General features: G+C 39.1%; 1 protein-coding gene and 1 long non-coding RNA gene across 6 annotated transcripts in view; one reads left to right on the top strand and one right to left on the bottom strand.

The window, feature by feature from the left end:
* The first annotated feature begins 518 nt into the window (after positions 1 to 518).
* On the top strand, positions 519 to 12,417 carry LOC128414445 (uncharacterized). 3 transcript variants are annotated; one of them, XR_008330661.1, is made up of 4 exons: positions 519 to 965; positions 2,643 to 2,849; positions 9,742 to 9,866; positions 11,128 to 12,389. It is a non-coding gene; the product is annotated as an uncharacterized LOC128414445 (long non-coding RNA). The 3 variants fall into 3 exon arrangements; XR_008330660.1 differs by lacking the exon at positions 519 to 965 and having other exon boundaries at positions 984 to 2,849; positions 12,340 to 12,417; XR_008330659.1 differs by lacking the exon at positions 519 to 965 and having other exon boundaries at positions 989 to 2,849.
* PPP2R3A (protein phosphatase 2 regulatory subunit B''alpha) overlaps positions 5,402 to 20,587 on the bottom strand; it is a 32,678-nt gene continuing 17,492 nt past the window's right edge. For all 3 annotated transcript variants that reach the window (XM_053389737.1, XM_053389735.1, XM_053389738.1), the window contains 10 exons: positions 20,252 to 20,354; positions 19,516 to 19,590; positions 18,600 to 18,686; positions 17,790 to 17,946; positions 16,366 to 16,414; positions 15,280 to 15,369; positions 13,474 to 13,649; positions 12,384 to 12,502; positions 11,103 to 11,209; positions 5,402 to 9,781 (listed from right to left, as the gene is read on the bottom strand). In XM_053389737.1, the coding sequence (XP_053245712.1) occupies positions 9,685 to 9,781; positions 11,103 to 11,209; positions 12,384 to 12,502; positions 13,474 to 13,649; positions 15,280 to 15,369; positions 16,366 to 16,414; positions 17,790 to 17,946; positions 18,600 to 18,686; positions 19,516 to 19,590; positions 20,252 to 20,354 (1,060 nt within the window). In that variant the 3' untranslated portion in view covers positions 5,402 to 9,684. The remainder of the gene's footprint in view (positions 9,782 to 11,102; positions 11,210 to 12,383; positions 12,503 to 13,473; positions 13,650 to 15,279; positions 15,370 to 16,365; positions 16,415 to 17,789; positions 17,947 to 18,599; positions 18,687 to 19,515; positions 19,591 to 20,251; positions 20,355 to 20,587) is intronic.

Below are 20,587 nucleotides of genomic sequence, written 5' to 3'. Positions count from 1 at the left end.
ACAGCTATACTAAACAGTATTCCAGTAGCTGGTGATTAAAATCAACTGTTCTTTGGAACTGCTTATTGGAGATTCCAGATCTTTAATGTATTGCTGGTGGTAAATTCAGGTTTGTTTTAAAAACTAATTTTCTTCTACACTGCCAACATTCTTAAACTGTGTATTAAAAATTGAGCTGATTAATAAATGCCATTTTTTAATTTTTATTTTGTTAAACTACCCAGGGAAACAATTTGATACCATTTAATACTCTGAATACTTGGTTTCTAAAGGAGACTTTTTGTTTCATTTCATTAAAAGTTGTTTTGTTAATTTCCTGCAGCTTCAAAAATTTAATAAAGCAATGGGGATAACTCATGTTGGTAATAAGAGGACTGTCAAATCAATGATCTTGCATCCCTATGCTTGGGTGCCATTTTTTCTATGTTGCTTCCTAGACTGCTTTAGCAAAGAGGTGCTTCTATAGTCATTTGCCAGAAGGAACAAGAGGATCACTTTGGGCTGCTTTGCATATACATTATCTTCTTTTTTTTAAAAAAAATGTTGGTTGAAAATAGTGTTTGTAAAGTACAACACAAGTGTTTTTCCCATAATAAAAAACACTTGCACTGCACTACAGAAATTACTGCCACGTAGGAAAATTACTAAAACCCGAGCATGGAGTCAAATGAAGAAGGCAGAAAAAGGCACTTTGGAGCAGCTGTGAGCACTTGAACACATTTTTAATTCTGGATTTATGTATCGGACCAGGTTTGTGTGATCCCAAAAGAAGTCCAATTGTGCAGAAATCAAGATTCAGGACAGGCAAAAGAATGTACCTCTTTATGCAGCACACAGTACAGGATGTAGCCATGGCTTTAAAAGAGGTTTATACGAATTCATGAATGATAAGGTCATCAGTGACTATTTATGTTCTCCCTCCATTTCAGGCACTGCTTTTGAGTACCAGTTGCTTGGATACCCAGGTAGGGAGAATGCTGTTACGCTGTCATGGCCCTCTGATTGGCCACTTTGTGAAAATAGGCTGCTGGACGAGATGGGTTTTTTGTTTGATCCAGCAGGCATTTATATTAATATGCTCTTACCTAATATATTGTAAATACTTCAAAATCAGAAAGGGTACTACATAGGCATTATAGATGGTAGCTGAATCTCACTCTTGAATAAGAGTCACTACTACATTCCTAATTGCTCAAAAGCAGCACACCTGCTACCCATTGCTATCTGAGCTGTAGATCCAGGAGACGTACTCCATGGTGCATTTTTTTCTCTAGGGCAGTGTAACCTACCTCCCCTGCTTGAGCCAAGACTTTTCACTGATTTGATTTGAAATTGAAGAAATTTAATAATTAAAAATACAACAGGGTGTTGCTAATATATTGGCATTTCACTCCAAACTAACATCATTTTACCCAACCACTGTACATAAATAGCAGGGAGGGCAAGAAAGAAATCTTAGATTAGGCTACGAGTGGTTATGACAACAGTTGCTCTGAGCATGCTTCAGTAGGTAAAAACAACCATCTCAAAGCAGTGCCAATTCTGTTAGGTTCTTTGATGGTCTGTGATGCTGAGAGATGCTATAGTCCAGTGTAAATGGAACTGTTTAGTCATACAGGAATAAACCTGGATGAGCCTTGGTGTCACACAACGCTCCTCTTGCAGCACAGCCACAAGGAAATGTGAAGCATCTGCTTCCATTTTTAATATCTGGTCTGTTGTTATATCCATCAAGGACAAACTGCTTAATCTCTGGTTTCTTAAAACAAGCCAGGGTCACACCATGGTTTCTTATCCTGGCTTGTTCCAAGAAACCGTAGTTTAACCACAGTTCCCAGGTCTGTCATAACAAGAAACTCCAGTTAATTTAAACCTGGAAGCCTTGCTTATAAAGTCCTTTATCATAAGCTAATAGCATCTGCAGTTAAAGGGACACGGGTGGCGCTGTGGGTTAAACTACAGAGCCTAGGGCTTGCCGATCAGAAGGTCAGCGGTTCGAATCCCTGCGACGGGGTGAGCTCCTGTTGCTCGGTCCCTGCTCCTGCCAACCTATCAGTTTGACAGCACGTCAAAGTGTAAGTAGATAAATAGGTACCGCTCCGGCGGGAAGGTAAACGGTGTTTCCATGTGCTGCTCTGGTTTGCCAGAAGCGGCTTAGTCATGCTGGCCACATGACCCGGAAGCTGTACGCCGGCACCCTCGGCCAATAAAGCGAGATGAGCGCCGCAACTCCAGAGTCGGTCATGTCTGGAACTAATGGTCAGGGGTCCCTTTACCTTTTTATCTGCAGTTAATGGTGCAGTCACAGGCAGTAATCCAACTTGACCAGATTTATAGAGCAATTCTTTACGTGCTTATTTGGGAAGTGCTTACCGGTGGTATGCAACTAAGTTTTATGAACCTAACTTAGAATGTTCATTAATTTCAATGAGTCTACCCTAAGCAAAACATAGTTGAATACCTTCCAGAAAGGAAGAATAGTATAATAAACATCTTTATTAATTTTCAGAAAACTTAAGTGACAATATGACCTCACATAAACATCAAAATGAAAATATAAATGAAAACAATAATGACAATGATAATAACCCCCCAATTTACATTCAAACATGTAATTAACCCTCTGATATTGCATATCTCAGGTACGGGGAGAGCACAAAAGGAAATCGGTAAGTACAACCGAGCAACTACAACAGAGCAAGCAGTATCACAATCAAGGTAACGGTATGATTATTTTTCCTCTTCACATGTTCAGCAGTCCAACAACAGAGTCTTGTAGAGATTTTCACGACTGTAGACAAACCGTCAAAGTATAGAACCCAGAGATGAGTGTATGCCAAAGGAGGGGAGTAACTTTATTCTACTTCATAAACAATTTTAAAAATCCCTTTTGACCTCTCCACACTAACTGTCTGGGTCAGTTTTTCTAGAAGTACAATTTGCCTGATTTGGTACCAATGCTCAGTATTTACCTCTTTCAAATCCTTCCAGTGTCTAGCTACATGAGATCTGGCTGCCACTAACAAATGGCTAACAATTGTTTCCATTATGGCTAACAAGTGTTTCCATTATAAGTGTAAGTACTGGCCTGGAAGGCCAATTGTGGCATGAGATGAACCCATTGGCCTGTGCTGAAACTAAGTTCCTGAAACAATTGCACCCAAAATTCCCGCACCTCTTTACAATTCCATTACAAGTGGAGGCAAGTGCCCATATGTCAACTCCAACTTAGAGGGGAAGTCTGGGTACGTGTAAGATAAATCTCCTTAAATACTGTCAATGGAGAAGTTTTAATTATGCCTTCCTAGCAGTTGCTGCCAGGTATTTAAAGGGCAGCTTAGACTACAATGTATTACAGTCCTCTTGATTATGATGTTAAGGCCATGTTTCCACAGTTGATTTTTAAAAAAAAGATATTTAATAGTGTACAAACTGTAAAAAGAAACACTTTAAAATCTGGTACACAATATTTTTAAATACCAATGAACAGCATCAATTGCCATTTTTATATATTGGATACAGTATCTCTCATCGCTATTAGACTATCAAACAGCTTTTGCTCAAATTGCATGAGCTGGCAAGTAGCACTCTTTCTTGACTGCCAGTTTCAGAAGGAATTAATATTTGAAATGCCGATGAAATCATGGGAGATAACCTCGGTATTAACAACCCTGCCCTATGCTTCCAGACTCTGAACACTGCCATAATAAAATGATTTATGATCTAGAAAAGTGAGTGCAATTTATGCTTTCAGGAAGGAGGGATTTTAATCGGGATTCCTTCTGCTATGGTCTTTGAACTAACACAACGAATGCTGTTTTATTCTAATTTATGTTAATTCACCCAATAACCTGGCTCTCTAGTTGGGCTCACTGTTTCATTCTGTCTTCTAAAATAAAAGACTGATACCACATTTCTTATTTGGTTCACCTCATAATAAATCTCAACATTAAGGGCATCCCTTTCTGAGCTGGTTTAAATAAAATGGATTTCCTAATCAATGGCAATTGCTGAACCAAAGATAATTGTTTTTTCCTTTGCCATTTCTGAAGCTGCTTCTTGGGGACCCAAACTGGCAGGGTTTGAAAGAAATACAATAATGTTTTAAAAAATAAGCATCATGACTCCCATTAGACAGTCCCTGATACTAAGATTGATTCTTCCCCATCTAACTACATGTTTATTAATTTGTTGTCACACGTTCCCATAACTGACTTTCTATAACTTTGATTCCTTGTAATATATATTCCCAAATACCAAATCTTAGAGTGAAACAGCGAATCTGAAACACAGGGAAGAGCTCTCTGAATCTTGGGTGTATGTAAAAAGGTAAAGGTAAAGGTACCCCTGCCCGTACGGGCCAGTCGTGTCCGACTCTAGGGTTGTGCGCCCATCTCACTTAAGAGGCCGGGGGCCAGCGCTGTCCGGAGACACTTCCGGGTCACGTGGCCAGCGTGACAAAGCTGCATCTGGCGAGCCAGCACAGCACACGGAAACGCCGTTTACCTTCCCGCCGGTAAGCGGTCCCTATCTATCTACTTGCACCCGGGGGTGCTTTCGAACTGCTAGGTTGGCAGGCGCTGGGACCGAGCAATGGGAGCGCACCCCGCCACGGGGATTCGAACCACCGACCTTTCGATCAGCAAGTCCTAGGCACTGAGGCTTTTACCCACAGCGCCACCCGTGTCCCATGTTTCCACAGTTGATTTTTTAAAAAAAGATATTTAATAGTGTATGTACCTCCAGCTTATTAAAGCTGGATGTATGTACCTCCAGCTTATTAAAATTAACTTGGAACCTATTCACTTCCTCAGAAGTGCGGAGCTCTTTTTAAAAGCTGTGCCACCACATTTAACGACTGAGAGGTGGTCAGACTTACGTATATCAATGGCACACATGCCTAACAAATAAGAAGTATTCCAAATATTGACTCCTTTGATAACAGGGCTGCTTTGAGAAATGGCATTCAATGTAATAACCTGTGTATTGCAATCCTCTGCATGTTTATTTTAATTATGCTCCAAATTATGGGATAAATGGGGCTTGATATTTTAGAATTGCAAGATGATTGGCATTAATGTTTTATACTAATAGCAATCTGTGTGTGACCAAAATGAAACTGATGAAAAGCATGCAATTCAAAAAAATTATTACATAGTCAAGTTGAAATAGATTGGATTTGGCACAAAGACCAGACTACACACCAGTCCAGATTGGGTTGCTCATTTGCTATCCTGTAGCCTTGCTTTTATTCCAACTGATTAAATGTGGTAGTAATTTCTGTAGCGTACAACGTCACTTATTTCAGACTCCATTCTAAAACTTTTCTTTTTAATTATTTCTGTTTCTGAGATACAGCACATTAATTCCTATCTTGTGGGGGGAAATTAATGAGACTCACTATTTTTAAAAATATTTTTAATTGCAAAAAAGGAAATACAAAGGAAAATAGCTAAGGCAAAGCCTTGCCCAGCACAAGTAATCCTCGGACAACTGTGTCAAACAAGTTTCACACTTTTTTTTGTACATCTTAGTTCCTGCAAACCTTAACACATAACAACAAAGCATGTTAAAATACATGAATAAACATTAATTACAAGCATTTCTCCAAATTATTTAGTGTTTATAGTCTCTGTGACCTTCATTAAAAAATATTTTTGCATAGACTTCACATACTGTGATACTCAAAGATATTCTTAGACCCAAGAGTTATTTTGGCATTGTGGATGAACTTTTTGGTCTTTTAAGGCTATATATTTTAAGCTAAACGCAAGATGCTCTTGGAGTGATCTTGGGAGAGCTTTTGTGTTAAATCCAGACAGTTTTGTCCAATTTTACAAAAAACCACTCTTACCAATGAACCTGATACTCGGCTCAGCTCTGTGCCTTCTGCACAATACTGCCTCTCAGTGGCGGCCCAAATAAAGTAGAAAAATCAGTTACAAAGTGCGTGAGGCACCTCCAAAACATGAACACTGCCTAAAAACTTGATACCAATTGCAGCATTCATTTTTAGTAACCATGTTTCTCTCTCATTCCACTTTAACCAGTGGAAGACAGACTTTGTCCCAATAAGCATTAAAGGACATGCATCACCAAACAAGTATTGCTTGATTAGTTTATTGAAAGGAATTTCTGCAATATAGCAGTCTGAATTATACTAACCCCTTTCATATGAGGTAGGTGTTATTATTTCTACTCTTCAGACAAGAAATCCGATATACAGCATTAAGAGCAGATAAAAACAAACGTTCAAAATTTGACTAAAAAAACCTTTACAGACTGTTGTCCAAAAGGTATTTTTGCACACATGCAAAAGTTCAACAAGCTTTTACTAGTGGTGCATAGCAGGTGTTTTGCAAAACTGGGAATAAAACATAGGGAGTCTAGCTCCTAGTTATGCTCCAATTAGGCTACAAGTATTCCATAAGGACATTTATTTATTTTTACAATACAGAAATTTTTACAGTGTTTTTGAATACAAATTTGCATACAGTTGACCTGTTGACACATCATTCCTATTCAAATGTAGTGCTAAATGTAAGTGGTAACCTAACGGATTACCACTTATAAAATTATTCACTAAAGTTATCTGCATATCTACACTATTGGCTTCAAGTGAAACGATGCTAATAATTGCCTCTGCCATTTACTTTATGGCAAGTAAGATATGGCAGCTCAAGTTAACCGTTTTTTTTCCAAAATGAAAATAAGCATAATTGTGTTTAGCCAAAGAAGTATGCATAATTTTAAAACGGGGTGCCTCTAGAGCACCAGCGTAGCGGAACAACCGTTTAAATGAGTTAGCAATGGTGTGAAATAGATCCTGGGAACACCAAGGAAACACTTTATGCGAAGCCTGTGCTTATTTAAGATGCTATGTTTGGATTCTCTAGAGAATACAGTTATTCACCCAAACTACATGGCGTGGGTGGAGGAGGGTGAGGAACATAGTGTCAAATTAAACCATTCCTGATTGGAATTGTAACAGGAATGCAGTAAACCTTTCCAAACAGCAGACCAGTCTAGAAACTTGCATGAGACTAGTCTAAAGTTTTGTTCAGTACACAGCTGCGTTGGGAGGCTGGACATCGCAGGTGCAGCATGACAATAACCACTCTAATGTGGAATAATGCTAACTTAAAATAGTTGCTCAAAAATATTGGTGAAATCATAGTGTCAGTTCCACTAAAAATACTAAAAAAAAGTTGCATTTTACCAACTCCTTTCTCCAATGTTTGCTCTATAATATGTAATAGTATATATAAAACCAACTGATGTACTAATGAAGAATTGGATGGAATCAAAGGTTTGGATGAAATCTTGTGAACTGTATAGCTAGCACAAATGCTATGAGATAAAATCTAATACTCTGGGGGAAATGAGCTGTGCACTGAATATTTCTTACAACAACTCAGAATTATGGGATCCTCCAATTTCCCTAAAATTACAAATCCCCCCCAAAAAAGATCAGTGTGAATATAAATGGTATAGATGACATGGAAATGAAAACATTTTCTGTCTTTTATCTTTATCATCAGCAGTCTTTTTAAAAAGTGATAAATCCCATACTTCTTTATCATTTGCACCATTTATCAGACTGTAAATCAAGGGGTTTTCATTCTAGAACCCTTCTTATAAGCTCTGTTGCTAATACCTGGTCTGGAATTAAAACTTGATTGAGGTTATTTATTTATTTAAAATATATATTTATTGAAAACCAGCTTTAAAAATGTTAATTTGTTGTTATTACAGAGAGCACCCCAAGCCTCTGGCCAAAAAACTTCCCCTTCTCTAATTCCAACTACAAACGGTTTTGCTTAAGTAATTAGTAGTGCGGAAAAAGCGCTCTGCACAAGAACATGCCTTATGCTGAATCAGATCATTGGTCCATCTGGCTCAGAACTGTCTGGCAGCAGTTTTTCATGTTTTTACATGGGATTCTTTCCCAGCCCTGCTTGGGGATGCCAGAGACTCAGCCTGGGACCTTTTGCATGCAAAGCATGTGCTCAGGCACTGCACCTGGCACTTCCATAAAACGGTGTATATGTGTACACATGTGTACAGATAAAGAACACAGGGTAAAGGACAGGCCGCCTTCTGTTTGTGACCAAGGCAAATCACCGAGATGAACCTCAGAGCCCTCACACCGTCAGCGAGAGTCATACACCTGCATCAACAATCCAGGCAGATGCTCAAATACACTCTTCCAGATTGTTATTATACAATGCAGTATTCATGCTCCAGGACTGGCACTGAAATTAGGTTCCAAAACTCTAATACAGTTTTAACCTATAGCAGAGGAAGCTAAATTTGGTATGCTGGAATTTTTAAATTTGATTTTGTATCTGAAAAAAGTGCAAACAATTTCCTATAATTCAATGCATGATTATTCCTATTATTTTAACACATTTTATTACAGAATTAAGACAAAAGCAAGTTCAATACCAAAGTATCCAAACTTACAATCCATACTGTTTAGCCTGCACAAACTATATTCATATTAAATGGGTTTGAACCAAGGCAATGCTTTTAAGTCTGGGATGCAAATCTCAGTGGCTTTCAAAGAAATTTAGTGCCTAATTCTAAAACCTGCTTTAGTGCCACACAACATTCCCCCATTGTGCAAATGAGGAAGCACCATAATCTAGCGTTTTAATTTCTAAAGAGCAAGAACCACTAGTGAAGTTTGGGGGAGGTGAGGGTGTCACTGATTTTAATGGAGCTTTCTGAGCTCCAGTCAATTTTGCTGCTGTATCAGGGTTTTTGTTTAATATTTGGCAGGGCATATACCCTGCACCTCTCATTCATGAGAGGTTCACACCCTAGATTTTAGTTTTAAAAGCTAAAAAAAATGGTGAACAATGCAGGAAAGAGCTATGCTATTTCTTGCAGCAGTGTTTTGGGTTATTTCCTTGCAGTAACCGCTTTATTATGTGGGGATATATGTGCCATGATCTTTCTACAGAGATTTGTAGGAGTATTGCATTCGCTAAGACTAAACATGTACGAGGGGCTCTTGTACTTTGTTGGAAAAGCCGTAAGAAAAGGAAAGCTCATCCTGTGAAGAAAGGCAATTAAGATCAAATAGCCTGTATTTTTCTAGAATAAACTTTAAAAAACAAACAAACCCAGTAGCTTTATATTGGATTTGAATAAACTCTTGGGACACCCCCCCCCGCCTATTCATTGACAGTCTTCCTGTGATGCTTATTCAGTGGAGTAATCTGAAAATATTTCTAGAAAAACATGTAGTTTTTGTCACAATTATGTAGCAAGGTGAGAAGGAAGCGGAAGGTTCAGTTTCTAAGTATAAAAAGAAGAGAAAAGAATCCATGAGGCAGGAAATAATTTCTTCAACTTGCTTTAAATTCTTTGGTTTTCTACAACCATGGATTCTTTTCAACCCTTTCCATGCTTTGTTGTACAGTGTAGCCTTTCTAGCTTCTCTGCAGTTTCTAAATATGCCTGCGGAAGCCCACCCATATCCACACACATTACCATACTGCTGGAAGTTACCAAACCGCAGAAGCAAGTAATTATATATTTTTTTAAAAGATGGTGTTATGGTTTCAAATGTTGGTTATTTTCTCAAGGAAAAGAATGAAGTAATTCCTGAAATGTAATAACTGAGGATTCTCCCATTTAGTATCAACAGACCTTGGAGACACTTCTTCAATATGTTTAGGTTGATAGATCTGAGATAACTAAGTGATCTGACTTTTCTTCAATTTCAGGTAGTGATAAGAGTTCATCTGTTTCATAGTCGTCATCAAAAGATCTACAAAAAGGAAGAAAGATATTAAGAACGCAGATGGTTTACATGTTTGGTTATAACTGAGGTCTTTTACTTGGATCATTTTTCAGTAAGTAAAACAGCTATAAATCTGAGGTATTTATACAGGCGTAGAGAGCAGAAATGTAAGTAGTGGATCCAAATGGCCATGATTATTCCATTTAAATCTTAAACATATAACATACTAAAGCATTTGGTACCACTGCTTACGAATTTTTCACTTTATCACCTTAATAGGTTTATACATTTTGTAGAAGGCTCAAAACAACGTGCAAAAGAAGCCGATTTCTCTGTCCTTATACAGTGGTACCTTGGTTGTCAAACTTAATCCATTCTGTGACTCCGTTTGACTCCTGGAACGGTTCGAAAACCAAGGCGCAGCTTCTGATTGGCTGCAGGAGCTTCCTGCACGCAATCGGAAGCTGCGTAAGCCGCGTCAGACGTTTGGTTTCAAAAAAATGTTTGCAAAGAGGAACACCCTCTTTTGCTGGAGATAATCTCCAGGTGTAGGCAAGTGCATCTGTGCTGCTCATTGTGGGAGACTGTTGCCAGGGAGAGGGAGAAATAGGGGTCCCTAAAATGCAGTTTTTTCCAGAGGTGTGCTGGACAGAACAGGAAATACAGAACAGGCTTTTTTCAGAGTTTGGCCCTGGAGAAGAAAAGTGCTTTCGCTGATGTGAAGGTGCTTCCAGAATAACCATACTACCATAAAACATTGCTTATCTTCACTCAATCTTGCTTACCAAAGCCAACTCCTGAAAGACACATTTTAAGTCATAGCAATTTTCTGTGTCAGTGCCTGGTAGCGTACTATAAACTAAAACATACGGAACGCAAGGCTCTTATCCTTTCTCTGCCAAGGCTGAGTTGCCTCAGGGCATTCTTTTAATATGCCATGGAAGCTTTCATCTACAAAGAGTTAGCAATATGAATTCATCAATAATACACAAATCCTTTGGTTGAAAAAGAGATTGTAACATTTCTGCCAACATAGTTTAGGAACAGTTCAGCTAATTGCTTTGACATTTTGTAGATACAGTAGCAAACAGTATAACTATCAACTAAGGAATGACACCCTAAATGACTATGTCATATGTGTTTATTGTCATAGTCAAACAGGCTTGCAGTGACATTCCAAGATTAGTTATTTAGTAACTCATTTTATTGTTCATAAACATGTTTCTCTGTTTTAAACAGTTTATCTTTTTCATTTTGCTTCAAAACAACTTTTCATCTTCAAACATATGAGTTTTGAGGCTTCTGGGAGTAGCAATTATAACCACATTTTGCAGATATTGACACTCACCCTTCTTGTAACTGTTCATTGCCAGACTCTTCAGCAACAAGAATTTCATACTCCTCAGCAGCATATCTGTCCCAATCAGAGGGTTCAGGACCATCATTCTCAACATCCTAAATAAATATGTGAGAAGGAAACAAGCAAAACTGAACAAACCAAGTCACTTTCACAATATACATATTTGCAATGACTAGGATGCCTTTGAACAAATACACACACACACACACACACACACACACACACAGTCTCAGGGCAATGACCATTCACTTTCCAGGTAAACTGAATGGAACCTCATTGCAGTTGGGAAATTCAAACTCTGAAGAGTACAACTACTAAAAACTAGAAATAGAAAGGACAAACAAATTATTTTTCATACGCTATACGCGTACATTTCTTTATACACTTTTAACTTAATGCCTCAGAACACTGGACTGAGGCATTTCTTGTTTACAGTAGACCATTGACTTCAGAAGGGAAATAAAAGCGACATAGTTCTCTTCTGTGAAACTGTATAAACTTGTAATTCAAGGTAGTTACAAATTCTTCACCAATAGTTGTTTTTTAATCAGGTGAATAAGGATACAGGGGTTGCTATATGAAGGGAAAGGATAAGTTAGCTACCTCTTGTTGTCCCTTCCAGTTCAAAGAGTTCTAATATCATTAGCTATTTAAGCCCGGAAAAGAGATTCTTGTATCCTACTTGATGTTCTAAATTTGTAGACACTATATATCCCATCTAATAATTGTCCCTGAATTGGATAAACTTGCCAAAGATCACATTCAAGATAAGTGATAACAGTCTATGTTTCTGTTCCTCTGAAATATGTACTGAAGAAACTGTTACTGTTACATATATATTTTACCATTTATGTATGCTGCTCATTTATCAGAATCATTTTAAGTGTTAAGGAAGAATAATGTGCAATAGGCCAATGTACAAAGGCCTCATGACACCAAGCAAGCAGGGCTTTAATCATTTAATTTCTGCTAAAGATGCAGAAATGTCTTGTCATTACTTGTCCTAGTACCTGATCAAAGAATAATATAATGGGATATTACACAACCTTTCCAGATACTAAGCAAATTTAATCAGCTCTTCTCCCTCTTATATTTTCTGGGGTTACTAAGCATACATTTAGGAAAATTTCTGTTCTAAATACATCGTTTTGACCACTGCCACCATATTTCCTAGTAAATTCTTTTGGGAACTTCATGAAAGTATCCATCTCTTGTTCCTTTCCAGAGTAGAACTCTCAGAGCAATCACTATTTTGGAACTGCTTTATACCTTCTGCACAGCAAAGGGATCCCGCTGTTCATTGTCCAAGTACTTTTCCAGGTTAAAGAATGTGTTGTAAAATACATGAGCCATTCTGCATCTTTTCAAGTCTCGCAAAGTTACCCTTCCTGCAAAACCAGAACACATTATTTTATTATCGGTCTAGCAGTTCTCAGTAGGACTGGGGTGTGAAGGCTTCTGGGTTACAGATCATGTGGTAAACAGTATTTAAAGAGTTATGAAGAAATGGGAGATGGCCTTTCAGGCCAGATTCACCCATTCTTTTCAGTGATCTATTTTCAACATAGGTTGACATTTCTGTTAACTCAGTTTGAATCAGTATGTACCAGTGGCATGCAAAAATCCAAGTTCTGTATGCCATGGAAGTGAGATGATGATGAGTTTATATAAGCCCCCCACTTTTTTTTTTACAAATTTGTGCTCAAAAGCAGTTTGCAACACGATAGTTGCTGTGAACAAAGTTTCCCCTAGTGCTTGATCACCAGGAGCAAATTCAAATGTGTTCACCCAAAAAAAGCCAACATATTTTGAAATAAGTTTCTCAAATACTTTTGTGGGCAAGGCCTTTCAAGTGTGCACTGCCTTGATCGGCATCACTATCAGGTCTGTGGGTGAGAGATCACACAGATACATTATGGCTCACCATGCGTTTAGAGAACCTTATAACACCATTTTGTATTAGTGGCATTAGCAGTTCATGGCTCTGCACCTACTTGCTGAGCCACCTCTAAATGCCCGGAGAGTGAAAATAAAAGCCTGTTTGGTGGTGGTGGGAACCGATCTCTACCATTTTTTTGCTATTACTTTGAATGTTAACTAAGGAATTGACTGAGAATGCAAAGCCTAGGAGGTTGGTAAAGACCACTACTTGGATCTGGGTCTCCCATACACAAAGAATCTTATCACCCACTTGGATCAAGTGTCCTGCTGGTGACTGCCAAAGAAGTGATGCAGACAGAGTAAGATAACTCTTCCAAGGGGTCTGGGAGATCAAATATATCTGAGAGATCAAAGATAATCATACTCCCAAGAAATGATCAGCAGCGTAGATGAATATGATTGTATAAATGGGTCTTACCCTCACACTCTGGCTTCACTAGATCCAGCATTTGGCACAGTAAGTCATGGAATGGCAGTGGCTCAATGCCCATGGATTCCATCCTCTCACACTGCTCCTCGTAAAAATACTCCAGTTCATACATGGAGAGCATGCCATCCCCATCCAAGTCCATGCAGCGGAACCAGTATTCAATACTAGGGAAAGGGGAATGAATAAGATTTGTTTGTAGCAAAGTTGGGGCAAGCAATAGTTCTAACAAAGAACCCTTATTGAGACAGCTTTCATATGCACAGTGAAGCTTTGTCCAGACGCCTTCCTTATAATGCCTTTCATTGGAAATTTCAATCTAGAAATTCAGAGCATGAGCTAAGATATATAATACCCTCAGTTGCTCAGTGACTCAAACTGCAATAGTTCTCCATCCTTGAGAGAAATTACAAACTGAGATGTTCACATTTAGCAGCAAAATACAGGATAAAGAAGATGTCTACATAAATTCAAAGCAGAGGTGATGCTATAGCAGTGAGGCTAACTATCAAAACAATGTGTTTCTGATCTTCACGGCTTGGTAGCCACTGGGGAGTGACTCCTTTTTCTACCACAAAAGTAAAGCCTTCTTGGGCCATGTGGAAAGAGCTACACTGCAGCTCATTCCTACGGTAGCACTAATCAGTTTATGTAAATGTCCCTGGCATCTGCATGTATTGTTGTAGCTCTACAGTTAGAGTGTACTATGAAATATATTTTGGACAGTTTTGTGATTTGAACATAAAGTGGTATCCAATACAGCGCTTGGACAAGGGAAGTTTCCCACCCCACCTCCCCACCACAGCCCTCTATGTTTCCCAAAAAGCTTCCCTGGGGTTGCAGGGTCCTAAGGGCTGCAATGGAGCAGAAGTTACTCCTAGTTCAAGTTCTTCATCCAGTGACAGCCAGGGCACTCAGTCTCTACCACACACCTGCATATTACATTTGTTTTTTAATATTACATTTATACTTTATATACAACATAACACTAAGGAGACCATCACATCGGTGCAAGCATTTCACTTGCCAGACAGAACAATCTCCCCCTCCTTCCCCTAAGTGCTGTTCTGAGTGTTTCCCCAACCCCACCAGAGTCAATTGGGCATGGGGGCATGAGGAGAAGGAGGGGCAAAAAGCCCCACCACACTCGTGGAAGACGCTTGTGTTGGCTTCCACAAGCAGGACTCACTAACTGAATCATTTCCATTGTGTTTTTTAAACAGCATGCTTGTGACTGCCAATATCATCATCTTCTCATTCCTCCCTATCCCCAGCGCATGATTAGCAAGTGACACATGAGGCCAAGATTGTAAGCCTATGGAAGTGCTGTATATGTGTGTAGAGTGCACAGGAAATGTTAGGACAAGTAACAAGAACAAAAAGCATCCATGGGGCAGTCTCATTTGGCTGCAGCTGTACTGTATACAGTGGTACCTCTAGTTAAGAACTTAATTCGTTCCGGAGGTCCATTCTTAACCTGAAACTGTTCTTAACCTGAAGCACCATTTTAGCTATTGGGGCCTCACGCTGTTGCCCACTTTCTATTCTCATCCTGAAGCAAAGTTCTTAAACCGAAGTACTATTTCTGGGTTAGCAGAGTTTGTAACCTGAAGTGTCTGTAACCCGAGGTATCACTGTACAGAAGTTTATCCTTTCCCCCTATTTTCCTGTCAAGAATACCTTCCTGGCAGTTGCTATTTGCCCCTGGAGTTACATAACATATGCATTTAACAACCTGCAAACGTATATATGTTCCTTCACTCCACCTACTCCAAATTTCTGGATGACTTATCTCACCTTGTGGGACTTCTTTTGTCTTCTTCAGAAATTAGAAGCCATACAAAGTCTGCATAGCTCATGTGGTTTTCTTTGTGCACTTGAATTCCTCTGAAACAGACAGATTTCAAACACTCACTGAAGTTCACATGGCAATTAAAAAAAAACCACAGATGTCTGAATACACCTCAGCACTTTCAATTCCTTAGAGACCCCACAGATGTGTTAGTGCTGGTTACCCACTCCCTGATTCTTTGAAGTTCAATACTATTTAACTTGAAAGTGTACCCTAGAGAGCAGATCAGAAACTGCAAACTAACAACCCAAACATGACAACTTTTAAATTAAAACAGACCACATTCTCTCAGCATCAAGATTTTGGGATGTTTATATAGTCATTTATGTTGTACAAAGTCTCCACGTGGCAACCTTTCCCTGACATTCCAGGAAGATAAAGCTTTCTTATGAATGTATCTAAAATACAGACTGGGAAAGGTTTATAGTTCAGTAACGGCATGTGTGTTCAATCCACTGTATCTCAGGCTGAAAACAGTTTATTCTGGATTGAAGACAGAAATCATTCCTGGAGATTTTCTGATGGATGATGTGAAAGAGTCAGGGAAATTTTGCATCACAATAAAAAGTGCAATTGAGCTTTACATTTTGTTTCTCAACACTGTAGAGTAGAGATATTTCAAAAGAGAAATAATGTCCATGGCAGCCAATGTGAGCATTACATTTGCCTTAGGAAACAAGATCATAGGAAGCTAAGCTGAGTCAGATCATTGTTCCATTTAGTTCAGTATTTTCTGCACTAACTGGCAGTGGCTCTCCAGGGTTTCCACCTGGGGACAATCCTAGCCCCACCTGGAGATGTCAAGAGATTTTAACCTTCTGCAAGCAAGAGCTACCACTGAGTTTTGTACCTTTCCCTCCCTTCTCTAAATGATTTAAAACAAAGCCAATTTAAGGTGCACATCTGAAGCCACCCCCAGACAAGGAATCAAAGTGATTGTATCCTACATTGAACTTCCTGAATCCCATTCTAACTGTTATTTCAAAAATTAATTTTCTTCCTTCGATCTTAATTGTTCCCTACTTTCTTACCTAAGCACAGCTCCACTGAATATTCTCTCTATAATCCTGTCTGACAGAGCTGTAGATGAAGAAATAAGGATTAGGAACAGTTTCAGTTCTTGAATGTGTTTGCAATCATTCTAACAACTGTTGCTTTTCCCTATACACAAGTGATATGTGTGCAGAAGAATAATCATATGAGAAGTGAGTGGCTTTCAATCACGTGCAAAACACAACAGAAAAATGATTTTCCTCAGTGGCCATGTTTTTACTATGTATCAAATAAATGCCTTAAAATAGTTTTGATTCTGAATACTTTTGATCTAGTCATTCTGTTGCTTCCTGATGGCTGGATACAATGGGCCACATCAACCGCCACCCACTCCCAGATACGGGTAAGAGGTTATTCCATGACCAGGCCTGAATCCAGATTGGAATGGATTTAAATAACCTGGGTCCTCCAAGAATGCTTGCAGTTGCTCCACCATGGCTCTATCCATCACCCTCTCCCAGAAAGGGTATTGGCAACTGGCTGATAGCTGTTCCAATCTGAAGGGTCCAGAACTGGTTTCTTTAGGAGCGGTTGCACCACTGCCTCTTTCAACGCAGCAGGGACCACACCATCACATAGCAAAGCGCTAACTACGCTCTGGACCCAACCAGTCAGCCCCACTCTACTGGATTTGAGAAGTCAGGAGGGGCAAGAATCGAGGGGGCATGTGGCCGGATGCATTGCCACAAGTATCTTGTGTGCATCAGTTGATTGCATAAGGTGAACCTGATCTCAAAAAACATCCTTGACAAGATTACCAGCTTTCTCCACTGGACCCCCCCCCCAAAAAAAAGCATTCAGGAACACATCAGGTTCCATCAGTTTCTGAGGGCAGACCACCCAAACAGGCCCATCACCCTTACAGGAAAGAACTGCCACCATCAGCCCCTCTATCTTTAGTCCATCCTCATATCACTTGGGGGCAAAGATCACATCAAGAGTGTGCCCTGCCTGGTGTGTTGGACAGATGAGCATCTATATGAAAGGCAATTTGTAACATTTTAATGCTTCAATCCACAGCAGATTCAGGCCAAAATTAACCCATAGCGCTACAGCAAGGTTTGAGATGGTAAAGGACATGGTGCCTGTTCATAGTTTTAACTTTTTACATCTCTTTCCCTACAAGCTTATGGCATAATAGACACAGCCTTGTCAACTGAACAGGGAAAAGCTATATCCAACCCAATTTTCCCAAGAGCATGGACTACTTTATTGCATGCCTATTTTGCATAATAATGACATGATTGAAGCACAGCAAGAGATATGCAAGGGTTTTTTTTGTAAGAACATGGAGAAAGAGAGATCAAGTTTGGTAATCTGGGGTGCCCATAAAGTACATATTAGAGAATATTTATTTTATATTAGTAACAACCACCTCCAGTGCCTTTCTTGCTCTGCTTACCTTGATCATTGTATCTAGCCAGATCTTTCTGGTTGATGTAGAGATCATGGTCAGTGTCCAGTTCCCAGAATTTACAGTAAATAACATAGAAGTGCTCATAGGAAAAATAATCAGTGATTTGATTTATGTCTTCCTCTTCCTCCAAGAGTGCTAGGGTCTGAAAAAATGAGAATAAATTCATTCTAATTTCCATAGGCAGAAGGCGCAGACCAAGAACTGTGACTACAATGATATCTTGTCAGTCTTTGTTATTATTCAATAAATACCTTAAACAGCAAAAGAACTGTATGAAACATTAAACTTTTACTTTGTGATTCTTTTAAAAATCCACAAACAAGCAAAATTAATACTTGATAGAGTTTTGTCACCATGTGCTCATGTGGCTACTATAGTCCTTACTGTGTCATATCTATCATCCTTCAACACTAGAAATATACAAATCTGTCCAGATCCTCTTTTATTAACTTTTGCTAAATCCAGCTATAAAACTGAAAACACTGAACAAGCTATGGGAACAACTAATATTATTTACTTAAGTCCAATTGCTTCAATTGGTCTACTCTGTGTAACAATGGATATCACGGAAAGTACCGTATTTTTCGCTCTATAACACGCACCCGACCATAACACGCACGTAGTTTTTAGAGGAGGAAAATCCGTAGGCATGCCACCCGTAGGCATTCCCTCCATAACACGCACAGACATTTTCCCTTACTTTCTAGGAGGAAAAAAGTGAGTGTTATGGTGCAAAAAATACGGTATTTTAGAAATAATTGTTGCTCATAGGAATAAAAAAGAAAAATAGCATACCTGCAGAAAGTTGCTTTTCCTCAACTCTGTTAGGGATATTTTCCCAGACCAGGATCTATTGACTGTATAGAATATTCTTTGAATAACCTGGAAAAAGATTAAATACAATTCTCAAAACTGGACTTATTCTGAGTGATTAAAAAAAACACCAAAAAGTCCCATAAGTCTTGCATCCTGTTTCTGACAGCAGTCAGTGACCAATATTTAAAATCAACAAAACAGACTACATGTAAACAACAAAAATATCTATATAGTCATAGAGGGATCTAAAATACCCAAAGGTAATCTCAGGACAAGCGCAGGTTGATATGGGTATAGATAGTCTTTCAGATATTCAAATCCAAAGCCATGTTGGGCTTTAAAGGCATGCACCAACACTTTGAATTGTGGTCAGAAACAGTCCAGGAGTCAGTGCAGCAATATAAGTTCCAGAAGATCTGGTTAGTAACTTAGTCACTGTGTTTTGGACTGATTGCTATTTCCAAGCAGTTTTCAAAGACAGCCCTGCATACTATAGTGGTACCTCGGGTTAAGAACTTAATTCGTTCTGGAGGTCCGTTCTTAACCTGAAACTGTTCTTAACCTGAGGTGCCACTTTAGCTAATGGGGCCTCCTGCCGCCGCTGCACAATTTCTGTTCTCATCCTGAAGCAAAGTTCTTAACCCGAGGTACTATTTCTGGGTTAGCGGAGTCTGTAACCTGAAGCGTCTGTAACCCGAAGTACCACTGTATAGGGTATTACTAGCCTATCACTTTGGACAACTTAACAAAGACTGTAGGGGAAGGGAACAAGATGCTAGGGGTAAACATTATTATGCCATTTGACAACGTGAATTACTTTTCTTGTAACACTCAAAATGAATCACAAACCTTTTCTTAGACAAATGCTGACATCTCGTACATGAAGTTAACCTACCGTAGTAATGTAGCGGGAATGGAATTCTGGAGCATCCTTCAGAAATGTCAGCCCAGGATGAGTTTCGACTACATCCTGAAAGATATCCAAATTATGTAACACAGAAAAGTTAAGAGAAATGATACAACGCTGTCAGCAGTTAGAGTATAAGAACATATGCTGGATCAGACCAAAGGTCCATCTTGTCCAGCATTCAGTTCTCACAGTGTCCAACTAGATGCCTATGGGAAGCCCACAAGGAGAACTTGTGCAGGCAACTGTTCATAGAAGCATTATAAAAGCTACCGTCTTTAATGAAACCTTTAAGATTCATAGGTAATGCACACCTGCTAGGCTACCATTTTGAGTTACTTTAAAAGACAGAAAAATAAAACATAAAAGTCAGTAAGCAGGCAACAATGTATTTTCAGTCCACATTCACAAAAGGCCACATAAGCAGTACTCCCTGTGTGTGTTCACATGGAACCTCCTCCTCACTGTCTTAGTTGTGCCCCTACAAACACTGAAGATCCTGTCAGTGCCTCTCTCAGTAGGGCATCCTGCTATGCAGACTCAGACTGGCTTTCGTTTGCATGTTGCTTAACTTCAGATCACAGTGAGTGAATTAAGCTGTGGCTCTCTGGGTAGAGAATATTGAGGAGGAAAGGGATGACCTCTTCAAAAAAATGTAGGTGCTTATCTAAAGGGTTTTTTCCTCTAATTCATAAAATGACACTTATTAGCAAGTCACACAAACCTGCAGTAAAGGGATGAAATCTTCTTGTTCCAAATAGTTGCTGCTGGGTTTTGCTAAAAGGCAAATGAATTTTGATGCATCATCATGGCAGTTGTGTAGTATCCTACAAAGGAGAAATAAGACTGTAAAAGTACTCCTATCGATTTGGATTCCCAAAGAATCAAAATCACATGGCTTTCTCATTCCCAGCTACAACTGCATTTGTTCACATTCACCTATTTGTACACTTATCTCACCCTCTGTAACCTCTATTTGTCTTTCACATCATCTGTTTTATACTGTAAACCTCTTGGGGCTGGGGATCTGACTATTTTATGCTTATGAAATTCCATCTAA

This window comes from Podarcis raffonei, chromosome 5 (assembly GCF_027172205.1).
Source record: "Podarcis raffonei isolate rPodRaf1 chromosome 5, rPodRaf1.pri, whole genome shotgun sequence".
NCBI lineage: Eukaryota > Metazoa > Chordata > Lepidosauria > Squamata > Lacertidae > Podarcis > Podarcis raffonei.
Note: the sequence above shows the minus strand (reverse complement) of the source record. Positions and strands in the feature narration are given on the sequence as shown.